We start from the raw sequence: 18,441 nt of genomic DNA, 5'->3' as shown, positions 1-18,441 counted from the left end.
TCTTATAAACTCCTTGAGCCACCCTGTTGATTGGCATTCGCCCTTTACGTAGACGATTGACAGCTTACTGGTGCAATTTAGTTATCGATATATCGATACACTACACACTTGTCTTATTTGTTGTTCGGTTTGCGCCACTACAAAAGCCCAACATCGGCAGTTGAGCGAATCATTCGTGTTTCCCTCGTCTTTCGGTTGAGCAGAGCAAGCAAGGCAAGCCCCACAAGAGCGGGCCAGAATATAAGTTTTGCACGCGCATTCAAAAAGCTACAAGAAAATACAAGTCCAGAATTATTTAATCGGTTTAACGTGTATTTTGCAATAGTGAAATAATACAAGCAAGCAAGGAAGCAAAATCTGGTATTGTAGCATCAAGAGAAGAAATGCATTTGGAGTTACATAAGCAAATGGCAGAGTGCAAAGTCATTTTTGAAATAATCGTCTAACGAAAACGAAGCAATTTCGTTCGTCACTTCACATTGAAATACATTTCATCAGCCAAAAAAAAGATTGATAAATATATATATATACATATATATGAACGAAGCTAAAGCAAAAGCAAGAGCAGAGTAACAAATAAAACTGAATTGAATTGAACTGTCGAATTTGCCAAAGAGAAAATATGTGCACGGCAACAAAACAAAGGCAGAAATGTTTAAGTATACGCAATAACAGAAGCAACAACAGCAACAGCAGCAGCGAAAAGAACGACAGTAAAAAGTCAGCGCCTAGCAACAAGACAAATTTAGGAGCAGCAACAGCCGCCATGTGCAACGAGTTTCTCTGATTTGCCGTTAACAGAGCCAAACTCAAACTCAGCCAAAGATTGTAAATATTTAAACATTATATAATATATAAATAGTACAATTTGCCAGTCGCACAAGCAAAAGTAGAGAATATTATTGTTGTTGTAACAATAATAAATAAAAATTAATCGCAAGTCAAAAGAAGCACAAGCAACAAAATGAATACAAACGCAGCACCAAGCAGCAGTCCCGCAAAATTCAACGTGTTTGCTCATTTGAAATATGAGCATCTGGTAGCCGGCGTCTCCGGCGGCGTTGCATCAACGCTAATCCTGCACCCATTGGATCTCATCAAAATTCGCTTTGCTGGTGAGTACTGAAAATTAAGCACACCACGAGATTCACTGTAAGCAGCTGCACATAGCTGTAAACTGTTGAATTTTAAATGTAAACAACCCGATCTGTTAGTTTCTAACTGTAGTAATCTGCATACGCAGTCAGATCAGGGCATGGTGTAATGATAGTTCTGCGTCGACTGTTAAGGCATCTGTTAAGTAGCTGTTAAGCAGCTGCTTAGCATTTTTTTTTGTTGACAGTTCGCTGGTTTTTATATATTTAAATTGTTTATTTAATGTCAACTAAACTTCAGTCGACACAAAAAATTACAAAAGGTAAAAATAATAAAATGCGAAATGGTCCCAGAAACCCAGACAAAAAATGAAATTTCAGTGGCTAAATTGCACTTGCAGATTGTAGCAATTAAATTAAATTAAAACTGATACCTCAACGTAGCTCACCTATAAAAAAAGACCTGTAGCATTCAGATTAGACTCAATAGTTTGAAAGAAGCGAAAAAGTCTGCGATTTGTAGCACTGTCTGACTTTTGTCTGGCACGTGATTGAGTCAGCGAGCCAATTGCGTCTGGGCTGTATTTGTATTCCGCTGCAATTGGCTGCAGTCTGAATTATCGTTCGCATTTCCCTCGACTCTTATCGCACACAAAAGTTTCCATTGAAATATTGTATGCGGAAAAACTACAACAACAACTGCAACTACAAAAAAGTAATCCGCACGTGGAAGTCTTAAAATAATGATGTTTACACAGTATTTATTATTGTTGTTGATGATTTGCACCTCGAGTTGCCAGGCTGACGTTAATTCATTGGCGTATTTTGACAGTCACGAAAACAATTTTAATTTTAAAACACTCGCAAACTTGTGCCTGATTATGAGCGCTGATAAGCTCATAAGTTGATAGCGAGCAGTAATCAAGTCGATTCTAGAATTAGCGCAAAGCACACGCCCCCAAAAATTCTTATTGTTTTTAAAGACCCAACTTTTGAATACAATTCAGATATATATATATATATTTATTTGTAATCGATTTATAGTGCAGTTCAAAGCTCCACAATAATTGTTCAGCTCGCAATAACAGATATTGTTTGTTGCATTTATTATTCAATAATTGTCAGCTGTTGTTTTGTTGCGAATATGTACTCTATTTATATACATATGTGTGTTTATTGAGTCTCGTATCAACTTTTGTGCATTTATAGTTGTCCTCGTTTAGACTTGTGCGCTGCATCGGTCTACATTATTATTTCCGTGATTCAGATTTTTCCAATAACATCAACCACACAAACAACAACAGGTTTACTTTAAGAAATTAAACTTTGTTTTGTTATTTTGCTTTAACTGTTTAGTTTAATTGTGAAAAGTGTGTAAATATGTACAGATTGGTATGAATATGCATATTTATCAAAGAACCCTAACAATAACAGCAAATTAGGTTGTTTATGTGAAAAATGTGCAAAACAAGTGAAGAAGCAGCAGCTCCGCTCCTTTAATAACACAGCACACACTGACGCCATCTATTGCCCAGAACATGCATAAACTTTATCTATATGTATATATATATAAATATGCGATACGATTTTATGACGCATCTATCTGGGGGAAAAACAAATGCGAACGTCAGCGTTTTAAATTGCTGGCCGAAACTTGTTTATCTTTATTTTTTGTTTTTGGCATCACGTGAGCAACGTGTTGTGTGTCTTTTCTTGTGTGTTGTCTGTTGTGTGTTGTGACTGTACATTGAGCGTTTTGCTTAACGGCAACTGTCGCAACTGTCAGTTTATATGTCTATATATGTATGTATGTATCTTCATGTATATCAAACTGGTTCCCAATATAAAACTCCAGTTGTTGCCAAGTGCGCAGCTGTCATCGTTTTATTTAGTTTGCTTTTTATTGCTCGCAAACATACTTTACAATTATTGCTGATCTAAGGCCGCAATCAGCTGTTCTTCATGTGTATATATTTACACATCTGTTGTTGGGTAGAAGTCAAAGTTTATTGGAACATTCATAATTTATTGGGCAAATATATTATCATTTCATATCATGCTAATAAATGAGAACGTTTCAAGTTTAGTGTGAAAAAATAAAAATATGATTATCAAATCTCTCACGTTATATTTCTGTTTGCTATAAATACAAACGATTTGTGGTAATTTATGAAATATATCACTTATACATTAAAATTGTTGCACAAATTATGATGTTCTTTGTCTCTTTTCTGGAAGGTGATATTTATTGCCTTTTTAAGTTATGTGTACATGTTATCTAATAAGCAGATAAAACTATATCACAATTATTATCATTTTTGATTTGTGTACACGAGCCGTGTACTTTGCACCGATTTCGAGTTCTTGCTCAAGGTCAAACAAGAGTCAGCAGCGGCGACTGCTGTTGTTGTGCGCGTGTTTTGCTAAAAATAAACTATTGCTGATCTGATTAACGGAGAGCCGGAGAGCGAGAGACAGCGACGAGCCCCCTTTTGTGGCTTGTTGTCAGGACAGAAGATCTGTCGAGAAGTCTCGCAGTGTCATACCAAATTTTATTAGCTATTTGTTGTTTTCCACACACCTACTTATATATATATGCAATACATTTATGAATAAGTATAGACAAAAGATTAGTCTCTGCGTGCTAATGGCCTGTGCCTTCTGCTGATCAGCAGCCGTAGCAGCAGCAGTCGATGTCGTTGCTTTTTTCTGCTGGGTTCTCGCTTATCACATCCGCCGTTGCGACCAATTAACGCTATCTACATGTTGGCCGCGAAAACAAATTGTTGCTGTTGTTATGTCGGCCATTAGCCAGGGCTTGTTGTCAACAACAACAACAACAACCACAACAACAATCGCAACAAAAACAATTGATTTAGCGTACAGTCTCAGATACTCCGAAAAAAAAATAACAAATTCACATTCAACTGGTTTTCACTTGACTCGAGACAAAGTCTTAGCTTTTATAAATATGTATGTCCCTCGCTGAAGGCCAAAGTCTGGGGGTCTTTAGCGTTAGCACTTGTAAAAATGAGAGAACATGTATCACTTACGAGTTTTGTTTGATTTCTTTGGTTTCTGCAGTTAACGATGGCCGCACGGCTACTGTGCCACAGTATCGTGGATTGGGCAGCGCATTCACCACCATATTCCGGCAGGAAGGTTTCCGTGGTCTCTACAAGGGCGTCACTCCAAATGTCTGGGGCTCCGGCTCCTCGTGGGGCCTCTACTTCATGTTGTAAGTTAACTTAAATTGAATGGACGCTTGACTTCGATTAACGCCTATCGTTTATCCCACTTAGCTACAACACCATCAAGACATTCATTCAGGATGGCAATACAACGATGCCGCTGGGTCCCACCATGCACATGCTGGCCGCTGCCGAATCAGGCGCTCTTACGCTCCTCCTAACGAATCCCATTTGGGTGGTCAAAACGCGTCTCTGTCTGCAGTGCGATGCGGCAAGCAGCGCCGAATACCGTGGCATGGTGCATGCCCTCGCCGAGATCTACAAAACGGAGGGTGTGCGTGGTCTCTACAGAGGCTTTGTGCCCGGCATGCTGGGCGTGTCGCATGGCGCCATTCAGTTCATGACCTACGAGGAGATGAAGAACGCCTACAACGAGTACCGCAAGCTGCCCATCGATACCAAACTGGTGTGTATATATAATCATGTGAATGACATTAATGAGCTGTTTAACATCACATGACCGAAACGCGGCTGGCATACGTTCCCATATGCATATATCATTATATATATATATATCTATATAGATATATGTATATGATGACGCCAGTTGTGTTTTTTGGCAGCTGTTCAACAGCCAAAAATTTAATGGCCTCGCTCTCGATATATATTTGACTAAACTTTGCCCACTTTCTGCTTATCCCATGACAACAGGCGACCAGCGAATATTTGGCATTTGCTGCCATGTCGAAACTGATTGCCGCGGCGGCAACCTATCCATATCAGGTGGTGCGTGCACGTCTGCAGGATCATCATCATCGGTATAGCGGCACCTGGGACTGCATCAAACAGACTTGGAGGTACGAACGCATGCGTGGTTTCTATAAGGGACTCGTGCCGTACTTGGTCCACGTAACGCCCAACATTTGCATGGTCATGCTCATTTGGGAGAAGCTGACCAGCTAAGGCGCCTAGAGTATTAACCACTACACTACACACTACACTCTACACTACAAATTAGAATCTTCATTAGCACTGCATATATAATAATGTATAAACATATGCACATAAATATCTGTCTTAAGTTTCCTTTAGAACAGTGCAGTTAAATGACAAGCGGATCATATATATTTGTATTATTTGTATGATTTCAATTTAAGTACAATAAGTCAAATCTAAAATTTAAGTTAATTCCATAGCTAGGACTTGTAACTGCTATCTTTATATATTATTTAAAGAAACTTGAAAAGTAATTGTGTTGTGAAATCAAATTTCAACAATTTGCACATAGTTTATAGTTTAGTTAAATTATTTATTCAATAACCGCATTGTAAATATGATTGTAGTTATGCATAGTTTTCGCTTTAGCAAAAAGATTCTTCATAATTTTGCAAATCTTGACATTTACTATGAGCACATAAGAATTACACTTAAAAATGTGAAAAAACAAGCATTGTGAACAAAACAAGAACACACGAAGATAATCGAAAAAAAGATAAAAAGAAAAGAAAACAAACTAAACAAAGATAACAAATCTAGGTAAACAAGATAAAAAGAAAAGAAAAGAAAAAAGTACATACACATTAAAATTGAAATGAAACCCAACGAGAGTTTCCAAGTTTTCCTCAACACGAGTCTTTTTCATTTCGCCAAAGGCCGCTTTCGCCTCGCACTCGAACAACAACTCGCTCATCAGCCGTAGTAAGTAGCTAACTAAGATCGCTAATTGTGCAGAATCTCTTTGCTAAGCTTAAACTCTCGGGTCGGTTAACTGTAAGTAGCTAACCAGTGCCAGCAGAGACACTGTTTTCCTCTTAATCACCACGCCTACTTCAACACGCAATTGCTCTTCTCGTTACAGATACGAGGGCGCTGCCGGCTTCTACAAGGGTCTCAAGGCGAACCTGATACGCGTGGTGCCTGCTTGCATGATCACGTTCCTGGTGTATGAGAACGTATCACATTTTATGCTGGCGCGGGGGAAACGCAGAGCGGCAGAGAGGCAGGTCACCAAAGCAGATCCAGAAGCTGAATCCTAATGTGTTGATCCTTGAACGTTTCAGCTAGCTGTTATTTATTATTATTTTGTAATCATAATTCTGTCAATTACTAAAATTCACTACTAATACTGTGTGTGTGCTATTCCTGACTTAGTAAGTAAAGCCTTTAAGTCTTTAGAAATGTACATGAATATTACGATAGTGGAAACGATATTCCTACGCAGAATGCATTGAGTTACATTAAAATATTTTACACAATTCTGTAGGAAAGGGTACACAATGTATCCCTTAAATCTTTACCAAAATGCCAGTGAGAGTCGTGCTTTAATAAGACTAAGTAAGGAACATTAATTATAATTTTGTATAACACATTTTATAAATGGCTGTTAATAATATAGTAAATGTTATAACATCACAATTTAATACGGACTTTTCTTCTGCATATGTGAATATCTAAACTATATAAATAGAATTTGGAATCAAGGCTGCCACCTTCCGTACATAGAGTTACCCATTCTCAATGCATACTTTCTTGCCTGCTTGCGGTGATAACGGTAAGTTTCATATGGATTAGTTAATGTTTTTTGAACGACAATTTAAATTAACAGTGAAAAAGCTTACAGTAGGACAGAGTGAGCTTAAGCTTGCTGAGTGGCGCGTGATTTCCAAACGGTTATTTGGATAACCGTTTCGGTTATATGTTGTGCTTTTCTTGAAAGCTTTCGTTCAGTTCACAATTGAACGCAACGGTGAACAGACGTGCTGCGGTTGTGTTTGGTTGTTGCTGTATAATATGTAAAGTGAATCGAGCGTCTTTTTAACGTGTCTGTTTTTTGTACGTGTGTGTGAACTTAATTTGTTGTGATACGAAATTAATACCAAGGAAAAACAACAAAATATAAACAATTAACGATAATAAAGGCTTATGCAACCGATTGACTTTTATTGAGCAAATTTTTAGATGTGCTCCACTTCTGGCGAAGAAACCAGTTTACCATTGTTTACCTTCGCCTGACATTTGGCGCTGGTCAAAAGTGCAGCAATTGACCAAAAACGCGAGTTCAATAAACTTGCAAATAAAGTGCAGTCGAAAGCGCCAAGCCAAGACAGAGATAACCTTACCCATATTGCATTTAAAAATAAATTAAATTGTTTTTGATAAAAGCGCGTCAAACGACGACGAAAAAGTTCAAGTGCAAGCAGCCATCCAAATTACCGTTTAACCAACGGGCGCCAGCTTCAGTTTGAGACAAAGACAAAGACGACAAAGCGAAAGCGAAAGAGAGAGAGAGAGAGAGTGAAGAGAAGCAATTGAGAACATTTTGGAAACCACATGTTGAGCTGAATGCCGTTAGAAGTGCAGAGAAGTAATTTGAATAAATGATAAAACACAAATTAAACAAAACACTTGCCCAATCAACACCAAGCAAATATATGTAAATGTATACTTTGGAGTGAGTGTATGCGTGTAGATAAAGCGCGTGCGAATGACCTTGAGTGAAGCAGCAGCAAACACACAGAGACAGCAAAAACAGTGTGATAAAATACAAACACAGCAATTTGTCAAAGTCTAAAGAGCAACAACCCATTTCCCCCCCTTACAAAAAAAAACTGTCATTCGCCACTGCATGGCAACCAGTGCCATACGCTGCAGCGTTGTCTCATCCTCAGCCGGACGCCGCAATCTCTGCGACTCCTCCCAGGAGGAACTCAACGTTGTCACGCCTGCACTCAAATCCAAATCCAAGTCCAAGTCCAGGTCCTCCACTCATATAATTAAGCATCAGCGGCTCGACGACAAGTGGCCCGTAGAACATACGCATCAACCGCTGAGCACCGTCTCCCTGGGCACGCTCAGTGCCAAGGTGTCGCCCATATTTGCGAGGCGCCTCGTGCAGGTAGAACAGCAGCTGAGCAGCTCCCATTTCTCACTACGCAGCGCGAATCCAGCTTACGTGAAGCGGCAGCCTCAAATTGATCTCAGCGCCGTTGAGGCGCTCAGCACATTGGAAGTTAGGATGCCAGCGGAAAGGCCCGGCATGGATATCAATCGGAATAACGGCTATCTATATAATGGGGTGAGTGATCTGAAACTGAAACTGCAATTCCTGCGCATAATGCTTGAGTGAGTGCATTTCACTCTGTAGCTGAAATAGATGAGAAAATATATTATTAAACTAATAATTGCATTTTAAATATGATTGTTGTTAATAATCTTGACATATATTATGAACACACCAAATGTGAAACAAACAGAATTGTGCTAAGGGAACACGAAGATAATCCCAAAGTAGATAACAGGAAAGCAAACAAAACAGAGAAATCAGATATAGGTAAACAAAAAAGTAAATACACATTAAAATATGAGAAAATATGTGCTTGGCATAACGAAAGTAATACTTTTTCGAACAAAGTTTCACTTTATCTAAGCTTTAGTTTGATAACTCTTGTTTTTGAGATTCGTTCGTATTAAGAATGTAAATTGTACTATAAAATCATTTAGTTCACAATTTTATAGACACATATAAAAGTAGCAAATCACCCTCGAATTATGTGAACAAAAATTAAAGAAATAAATACATTTCGCTGGTATTATCCAAGTTTTGCAATAATACGCATGAAAAGCTGTCAGTCAGTTGTTTGTTTGTTTGTTTTTGCCTTGTTGTTATTGTTGTTGTTGCATCAATAAAATGCCTTAAGCTACCCTCCCCCAACCCACAAGTACAAGACAATTGTGACAGTATTTGTCATATGTGGTTTTTGTTGTTTGTAGTTAACTATTCAAAAGTTGTCTTGAATAACAATCAATAAATTCAAATCACGGTCAGCTTTGCAAAAAAAAAGCAAAAAAAACCTGATAGGATTTAAAGCTGAACAACTGAAAATTAGAATTGGCACAGCTGCAATAAAAATGTGTTTCTGTGAAGTTCGCGAGAACTGGTAGCTTTTGCAATTGAGTGCTGAGAAAATCCAATGCATATATTAAACGTAAATCTAATTAAACTATAAACCTATTGAATATTAAGCGGGATTTGTCTTGTTTGTATATTCAAAATCATGTGGGGAAACTTTTCAAGCTTATGTCACAACAATTTCCACTGGTATTAAGAGGAAATGAAAACTGAATTGTTGCCTCACTTAAGGCCAAATAAACACAACCATAAAACCAAAGACAGATGCCCGGACGGACAGAGAGCACAGAGGCACGTGTTATGGGCAATGGAATTTCACTCTCGATACTCGCTATGCTATAGTAAATATATATATATATATATAGATGTATATAGATATATGTACATACGTAGATACTTATGGGCACAAGCCGGTCGAGGTTGGTTGCCCGACAAATTGGCTGCTTCGCTAATGTGTGTGTGTGTGTGGGTGTGTCCGGGCAATACTTAAGCGATTGCTAGTAAAAGATATGCTTTGTTGTACGTATTATGGGAACTAACTTGGGCAGCCAGCCCAACTGTGTCCACTTTGCTATCGTTTTCACAACGTTTCACGTCACGTTTTGGGGTCAATTATTTTGTACGCAAAGCGAAAGTGTGTGGACGAGGGGAGCTGTCCCTTGTCTTAATTAAAGACTAACAATTATAAATTGTTTAACATTTTTGGCGTGAATCAATTTTAGCGAACGGGTTTCATTTATCACTCACTGCATTTTTTGCGTTTCTGGCTGAAAAACAATCTAATCATTTTGATACTTTTGATTCTTTTTGCTCCGATGACTCGACATTGAGATAAGATACCGTTGGCAGAGTATCAAGTTTGCGATACCAGGGCCAGTAAAATTCATTGAGCAATCATTGGAATATGGAATCAGTATACAAATTCCTATTTTTGGTTTTCATATTTCTCGTACAATCTGCCAGTCCAGTTTTGCGCATCGTTGCCAGCTTCCCGACTCCAACAAGCCAATGCACTTTGTTGTCCCGTTTGTTGTTGTTGTTGTTGCTGCTGCTGTTTTTTTTATTGTAGCTGTGATTGCATTTCAAATGTTAATTACTGGTGCCGGGCTGCAGCTGATAATGCAATAACAATCAACATTCAAATGCGGGCACATTGAAATGAACAGCACGCAAGGTGCAGCTTGCAACTCACTCGATTGCATATTCAATATCTGCATTATTTATTATCCATCCACATGAGCAGCACACATAATGCCAACCACTGGCAAGGTCACATTTCGACCAAACATACATGAAAAAAAAAACAAACTGTAGAAAGTTTATTTTTGTACATACGTTCAACCTTACATCATAAACTATACATTTTCCACGCTTTCCATTCTTAAAATTCAGACTACAATTTTTGCAAATTTTACTAAAAACAATTTACATTTGTTTTCCTTTTTATACTGTTGCTTTTTTTATTGTGAAGCATATCCAAAGGCCTCAGCTTATAAATGTTATCTGCTGATGTTCAATAAATCTCCTTACTTCGCAGATTTAGAATATATATAATTTACATTTCCATGGCGTTGCTCAAGTTCATTACTGGGAAATGATCAAACAAAGCGAATCAAGTTTTCTCCACAAATTTAAGCTTGCTTTCATCCATTAAAAAGCGAAATAATTGCTGATTTTCACAGAGAGAGAGAGGGAGAGAGTGGGTGGTTTGGGTGGGCGTTAAGCATTGCATATTTATGGCGCCACAAGCAAAACCGTTGCATACACTCATGGGCCACGTGCAGCACAACAGAAACAACAGAAAACGGAAAACGTAACAAGAAACCCTTTTCCCTCTAAGCAAGGTAGCCGAAATTTGTTGGGGCGTGTATACCTTAATTTGAAGTTGCATAACCACGCCCCCTATTATTATTGTTACGCTCTAACGCCCACAAGCTGCCGTGCAGCATGCAAGCAGCTGTCAAAATATGTGTTCGCGATTTCTGTCCGGGAGGGAGACGGAGCAGAAAAGGAGATGCCACAGATTGTTTTCGACTGGTGGTTTACTCGAACTTTGGCAAAAGAGCCAAACACATGTTTTAGTTCAACTTCAAATCGTGACCTGTGCGAGACTTGCTAGCAGTATTCCATATATGTATCTAATGCTATGTTTGTCTGCTCCACTTTCAGCGATATACATCGACGCCCGGCGTATCCGTGGGGCTTTTGTTATTGGGATTTGGGGTCGTTGGTAATTGCAGCGCTTGAGTAAAATGCTTCGCATGCCACTGTGTATCCTTTGCCAGGACTGCAGGCTCTCTCCCTTTTATTGCCGATTGCGTGCAAACATTTTCCCAGCACAAAAGAATTTCCGCTTAGCACAGAAAGTGAATTTCTAATGGTTTGCTTTTTAATGGCCTTTGGTCGTAAAACTGTGGTATTTAAATGTGAAACAGGTGAAAATGAAGATGTCTCTGGAATTTCTTTGAAACCTTTTTAAAGAGCAAACTGAACTTGTTAATCAAAGGGATGGCAAACTTTGTCAGAAATTATTTACAACTTTAAAGGTTAGCTTGGTAGTCATCAACCGGACTGCCACAAAAATAATGAATGCTTGAGACACCAAATTGTAAAGATAAATTGATTTATACCGATCGTAAATCAGGTTTTAACATTTTGTTCTATTTATTTACAACAATCGAGTTGAGATGTCAATTGACAATGAGATTGTCAATGAAGCTGAAATTAAGGGAGAAAAGATTCACCGGAGAAATGTGACTGGTTCCTTTGGAATAACTTTTTAATAGAACCAATTGCTTGAATGCAAATTTCAATTTACGTTTTTTTTTCTATAGGTAGATTTCCATTCCCTCCTCTCTCTGTTTCTTTCTCTCTATCTTTATCTCACACGACTGGCTTTGTCTTTTAAACTCTCTCCCTATCTCGCTATTAATCCTGATCTCCTTATAAATAATTCTCTGTATCCCGCTATCTTTAATTTATCAACATTCTTCCTCTGTTTCTTTTTCACACAATCTGTATCTCCCTCTCTCTGTCTCTTTCTCTCTCTCCTTCACTTTATCTTATGCGATCTCTCTCACTACGAATCTGCCTTTTTGACTGTCTTTACCGCACTAACTTCCTCTCCCTCTTACAAATGACCTGTCTCTTTCTACTTTACTTACTCTATCCCTCATCCATACTTGCAATCCCCCTTAAGCCTACTCAAAAGAGTAAAGCCTACATTTAAGATTTATTTATTACAGGGTATGCTGATGACAAAACTGTATTCTTGGTTAAAACAACAAGTCTATATTCCATTTATCTTTCATCTCGTCTCGACTCGTCTCAAGTTGCGTTCTGCATAAGGAGTTTTCACAAATTGGAGCACATTACGCATATGTGCGCTGAGTGAACCGATTATGCAAATGGAGTGTGAAGAGAAAAGTTGTTGTGTTTTTCACGCATTTCACTTTTAATGAGGAAGCATTGCAAATGTGAAACATATACAGATAGCACTTGATCTAGTCATATGTACTGACAGACAGTCATCTGACTGTGAGAACCGCAAAATCTAAGCGTGCATTGTTTGATTTTGATACACCTATGAGAATATAGAATCTGGTTGTATTTAGACAGCTCTAAATTGAGCGTAGCTGCATTGGATTACGTGAGATTCGAAATGACCTCAGACAACTACGAGTATATATATATATATATACATCTACATCTAAAACTGGTGCTATAGCTTCCGCATGCTCTCTAAGCGCACTAGTATTCCATATTCCGCTGCGAGTAATTGTATATACGCGATATGTCTTTATTGTGGCTTACCACGTTTTGTAATAAGCGTAATTCTATATATGCTCACATACATATGCTGGCAAATCTGTGGCACCGAACCGAACCAAACCCACCAAACACAACCCAGCCATGCATCCACCGCCCACATTAACGATGCGATTCTTGAGCGACTCTTTGACGCGAATCCTCAGCTCGAAAAGGAAGCCAGCGAAGTGCGTGTCTTGCATTTTTGCTGCCTCACTGAGTTTTTGGAAGCCAATCCACACAGGTCAGCCACAGTCAGTCAGTTTGTTGCCTCATTGAAGGCTACTCTACAGTGATAACTCGCTTATTTATATATTTATCAAAGTCAGTTGACACAAAAAACTACAAAAAGTAGAAATAGATTAAATTAAAAGTAAAATGAAAATAATTAATTATTGGATTACTTCGCTTTTGGTAGTGATTGCAATAATTATAACCATTACTATTTCAATATAAATTACTAAGCCAAAGCAATTCTAGTCTCCAGCAAGTTGTTAGTCTCGAGGGTTCACTGTGGCACAGTTGCTTAGCCCTCACGCCTCATTGGCCCGTTTTAGATGATCGTCACTGTTGCTGCTCATGTCAGATCAATTGCACGGCCTTGAGCCGAATGACAATCGGCTGTGCAATTGGGGAGCAAGTACGTCATGTGCTGCTGGCTGCAACAGGCGCATTCATTATGCAGCTGCTGCTGATGCTTCTGCTGGCCAAGATCGCTGCAGACAGGCGCTGGCTTTGTGCCGCAAACGATTGATAAGCAGCCGTCTTGGGATTGGGCTGGCACATTCAACAGCAGCGGCTCCAGTGCACAGTGTTGGTAAGTGCGCCAAAAACTGATTGACTTGGTCATTGTGCCTGTGCTTGTGTGTATGTGTGTGTGTGTGTGTTTGTGTAGTGTAATGTAAAACCATTTTGGGCGGGTTCACCACAAGGGGAGCTGGTTGAGGGGGTGGCGGCATTGCACAAATTTATATAAACCCAGTTGGCAGCTATTCGAATTTCAGTTTGCATTTGTTTCGAGTTCGTTGCGGTTGCCACGTTTGCTGTTACCAGAAAAACTAAAGAGAGGCAACAGTTCAAGCTAGAAGGGATGTCCTGCATCCCTTGCTGAAACCCACCGAAACCGAACGACAGAATTGTTAGATAACAAGTGTAGTATTTACGACCCTATTTCATTTTCCTATCCCCCGACCGAACCCTACGCGACAAGTGCCTTATAATATGCAAAACGCTGACAACAAAGCGAGCAACAGCCAATCGACTAAAGCAGAGCAAGACGAAGAAGCAGCAGCATCAGCAACAGCAGCAACAGTTGATGAAGAGGATCAGCAGCCGGAGCTGGAGGAAAAGTTAGATGAGGAAGTGCCGCAGTCAAAATTAAAGACACGTTCACGCTTCTCCGCCGCCTTTCGCAGCCTGTCCAAGTCGAAGAGCAAAAAGCCCAAAGAGCTGCCCCAGGCATCAAGGACGAGAAGTGAGGAGCAGCTGGCGTTGATAACTGGCGCCGAAGAGGATCAGAGCATCGATAGTGCTGGGGGTGGTGTCCCCAAGAAGAAACGGAGCCTCACACGCCGCCTGCTGTTGGGTGGGCTCAAGTCCAAAGCGAAAGTGCGACCGCACAGCTTAGCGACCAGCGATGAGATTAGCTTGAGGAGCAGCAGCAGCAGAGAACGGACAGCGACGGCAACGCCTACAAGCAGCAGCAGCAACACTCTCAAAATAACCATCAGTGGCAAGAAAGTCGAGCCGCTGCCAGCCAAAGGCAAAGCGGCCAAACGCAGTAAAAGCAAAAGCCACAACAGCGAAACGGATTACCTGACACCGACACCACCGACAACACCAACAACAACAGCAGCAGCAGCAACAACTGCAACTGCAACAGCAGCAACAGCTGCAACTGCAACTGCAACAGCAACAGCAGCAACTGGAAAATCAACAAGCACAACGACAACGCTGACAACAACAACATCCAAAGAAGACACAACGACGAGCAGCAGCAGCAGCAGTCGCCGCACCACCAAACTAATTGTGGCCAAGCTGGCCAAAGAGCCCAGCAAGAAGCCGAAGCAGAAGCAGCCAAAGACACAAGCCGAACCGGAGAAAATCGTTATCACTGAGAGCAAACGAGATACACCGCCACGCGAGCGAGCACCCGCCAAGCCGAGTCGCGCCAATGCAAATCAGTTGGCCAGCAGCAGCGGAGCAGTGCGCAAGTCGAGCAACACTAGCACCACTAATACCACCGCCACCAGCAGCAGCAACGTGCCCAGTCGCAAGGAGCGAGATTTGCTGCAGCAGCAACAGCAGCGCGGACATCGTGTAAAGCACCGTTCCCTCAGCAATAGCAGCAACACCGGCACAACGGCCGCTCCAGCATCTCCTGTGCCGGCGCTAGAGACGCCGCCAGTACATCCACCACCGCCACCACCACCACAGCCAGCGGCAGCAGCAGGCAAGACCTCCACAATAGTGGTAGTGAGTCTAAGCGACGTGGAGGAGCAAACGGACGCCGTTTCACTAGCAGAGAGTGCCGGCGCCCAGCCAGTGGTGCGCTTCGAGGTTGGCAGCGCTGTGCGTGGCCCAGCTGCAGACGTCGATACCTATGAGGCCGCCCTGCTTGCCGCCGCCACACAGCAGCCCAGCTCCAGCGAGGAGCTCAGTGATTCGAGCTTGCGTCGCCACACCTTTGCCCAGCAGCCGAAGGTTGCCGTGAGCGATCACGACAGCATCGAGGGCAGACGGGAGACGCTACATTATCAGTCGGTGCGCGCCGGGGACTCCATCGAGGTCGACGCCGATTCGGAGAAGGACGTTGGCGAGGCCAAGCCCATGCCAGCCTTTGGTGATCTGACCATGGAGCAGGAAATGGAACCGGTAAGCTGTCGCCGTCATCACCACCATCGCCACCGTCGTCGTCGTCGTCGCCGTTGTGTTCCCATTTGCATTTAACCCGTCAATTTAGCTGTGAAGAAGCCGTACAAATGTCGCAAAACCATTGCCCTCGTCTAGTGCTTGGTCTCCCCCGGCACCCAGCCCCCTCCCATTCCCCTTGTGCCCTTTTAACAGCCATTCAGTGTTGTCAGTTCTGATTTATATTTTTTCTCCATCAAATCTAGCTTTTTTTTTATCAAAAAAATTCTTTATTTTTATGCAAACATAATAATTTGAAATGATCATTTATTATTTTAAAATAGTAAATATTGAAGATTTAAGTAAAGTTTACGTAGTGAAATTTTATCAGCTCAGAATTTAAAATACAATTATATATATATATATATATATATATATACTTCGACACAAGCAACTACTATTATGTACATATTTTCCACAAATAAGAGATCTAAGCAAGCAAATCACAGTCAAGATTTTCAGCTTGTCAACACCAGAATTATTATTTCTTTTTAAGCTGTAAAGATAGCTTTTTTGGCTGCTCGACATAAGGGGACAGCTCTGAGAGTCGTGTCATTCAACTAGTCGAATATGTTGTTCACAAACAGTTGTTCTCTGATTATTTGCAGACCATCATGGCGCCCAGCAGCGAGAAACGGGAACATCTGTACAAGATTCTAGTCATCGGTGAACTGGGCACAGGCAAAACGTCCTTCATCAAGCGCTATGTTCATCAGTTTTTCAGCCAGAACTATCGTGCCACCATTGGTGTCGACTTTGCATTGAAGGTGCTGCACTGGGATACAAATACGATAGTGCGCCTGCAGCTCTGGGATATTGCCGGACAGGAGCGATTTGGCAATATGACCCGGGTCTACTACAAGGAAGCCGTTGGTGCCTTCATTGTCTTTGATGTGACAAGGAGTGGCACGTTTGATTGCGTCAGCAAGTGGAAGGAGGATCTGGACTCGAAGGTTCAGCTGCCCGATGGCAGTCCCATACCCTGCATACTGCTTGCCAATAAGGTGGGTTTGATGTTTTCATTATTAACGGGATATTTTCTATATATGCTTCTGGCATTTGCAGTGCGATCAGGAGAAACAGGGCATTGTGACGCAGCCGGAACGCATGGATGAGTATGTGCGGGAGAATGGATTCGCTGGCTGGTTTGAAACCTCTGCCAAGGAGAACATCAACATCGACGAAGCAGCACGTGCCTTGGTGAATAAAGTGAGTGAATAATCTTCCAGTTAAAAGTGGAGCTGAAGAAATTTCAATTTTTAAATATTCAAAGCAAGAATTGAGTAATTGTAATGATTGAAGCATCAACTGTAATTCAATATTTCAGCTTATCTAATATATACACTTCTATTGTATTCCCCTCTTTAGATACTCATCAATGACAAGCTGATAACTGCCGATGCGAACGATGCTGAGAAATTCAATCTGAGCAGTGCTGCAGATGCGAGTGCGGATTCAAAGAGCAAGTGCTCCTGCTGACCTGGCAAAAAAAAACCCAGGAAGAAAAGCAACATTACAATCTATTGGGCTTTACACACACACACACACCAAAGTCTGAGATTCTTATATAGTAGATCTGTTCCATGATTGTTGATAAAAAAAAGAAGATAACTATAAATATGCTTAGGATCTTTTGTAAAGTGTGTCTAAGACTTAGCGTCATGCTTATCAACATCTTCATCATCTAAAATCACTACGTGTGAGATATGCCAACACCTGGCCGTATAACTTTTACCAGGAGCAGTGCGTGCCCATAACTTATCTATATTACTTTATCACGACAGATACATACATACATTTACATACATATGCATTTATCTGCTGGAGCTTAGTGCCTGAGATAATGCAGCATCATTATACATTTGTGTAAAATACGAATCAAGTCGTCCTCTTGTTTATTTCTTATTTGTTTTGCTTTCGTTACTGAGATTTTTATCTTGAATTTTTATACGTACGGTACACACATTACAATAATTCATACATTAATACATAAACTCTGCCATCTTTATTTGCATTTAGATAAAAATACGTTATATGCAACACACACAGATTACAGCAGAAAGAAATTTATATATCTGCACGCAATCAAATAAACTTTTTAATTGTAGTTAAGCCAACGAAATGTCGTTTTCTTGCTTGTGAAGTAAACAAATAAATACGCAACTAAATGTGATACAATATTGCAAATGCAACTCTGAATTGTGCAAAAATGTCCAATTGCATAATTATTTATTACCATTTTTATTTGCGCAGTATGTATATAAATGAAGTATTGGACTTTAAACTAGTTAAAATTGCGGGTTCATTTTTACGGGGTGTTATCGACTCAATTGATTGAAATGTGTTATCGATATGTATTTTAGTAGCCCTGCTTTTGCTCAGCGATTAATACGAAAATGAATGGGACTCATCAATGGAATTTATTTACATTGAAATGCTAAAGAAAATTCTTTCCTTTGCAATATATTATCCATACGTATGTTTAATAAAATTTGTACTCTGATGTACTACTTTTTATGGCGTGACTCTT

The 18,441-nt window shown here is 40.4% G+C and overlaps 3 protein-coding genes across 4 annotated transcripts; all 3 read left to right on the top strand.

Moving 5' to 3' along the window:
- Positions 1-176: 176 nt before the first annotated feature.
- LOC6559803 (mitochondrial folate transporter/carrier) lies at positions 177-6,705 on the top strand. The gene is made up of 5 exons (XM_032734534.2): positions 177-1,115; positions 4,179-4,332; positions 4,397-4,751; positions 4,997-5,142; positions 6,144-6,705. Exons 1-5 carry the CDS (start codon positions 965-967, stop codon positions 6,319-6,321), a joined length of 984 nt encoding a protein of 327 aa, XP_032590425.1. The 5' UTR covers positions 177-964; the 3' UTR covers positions 6,322-6,705.
- A 304-nt stretch (positions 6,706-7,009) lies between these two features.
- Positions 7,010-18,079, top strand: LOC6559612 (ras-related protein Rab-32). Of its 2 annotated transcripts, none has more exons than XM_032734403.1 (4): positions 7,010-8,360; positions 16,520-16,915; positions 16,977-17,120; positions 17,280-18,077. In XM_032734403.1, exons 1-4 carry the CDS (start codon positions 7,911-7,913, stop codon positions 17,388-17,390), a joined length of 1,101 nt encoding a protein of 366 aa, XP_032590294.1. In that variant the 5' UTR covers positions 7,010-7,910; the 3' UTR covers positions 17,391-18,077. The 2 variants fall into 2 exon arrangements, with proteins under 2 accessions (XP_032590294.1, XP_032590293.1); XM_032734402.1 differs by lacking the exon at positions 7,010-8,360 and adding an exon at positions 14,009-15,875 and having other exon boundaries at positions 17,280-18,079.
- Positions 12,763-13,812, top strand: LOC122322877. Its single transcript, XM_043216418.1, has 2 exons — positions 12,763-13,245; positions 13,482-13,812. Exons 1-2 carry the CDS (start codon positions 12,929-12,931, stop codon positions 13,753-13,755), a joined length of 591 nt encoding a protein of 196 aa, XP_043072353.1. The 5' UTR covers positions 12,763-12,928; the 3' UTR covers positions 13,756-13,812.
- Positions 18,080-18,441: the final 362 nt, after the last annotated feature.

This window comes from Drosophila grimshawi, unplaced genomic scaffold (assembly GCF_018153295.1).
Source record: "Drosophila grimshawi isolate 15287-2541.00 unplaced genomic scaffold, ASM1815329v1 contig_1369, whole genome shotgun sequence".
Classification (NCBI taxonomy): domain Eukaryota; kingdom Metazoa; phylum Arthropoda; class Insecta; order Diptera; family Drosophilidae; genus Drosophila; species Drosophila grimshawi.
Note: the sequence above shows the minus strand (reverse complement) of the source record. Positions and strands in the feature narration are given on the sequence as shown.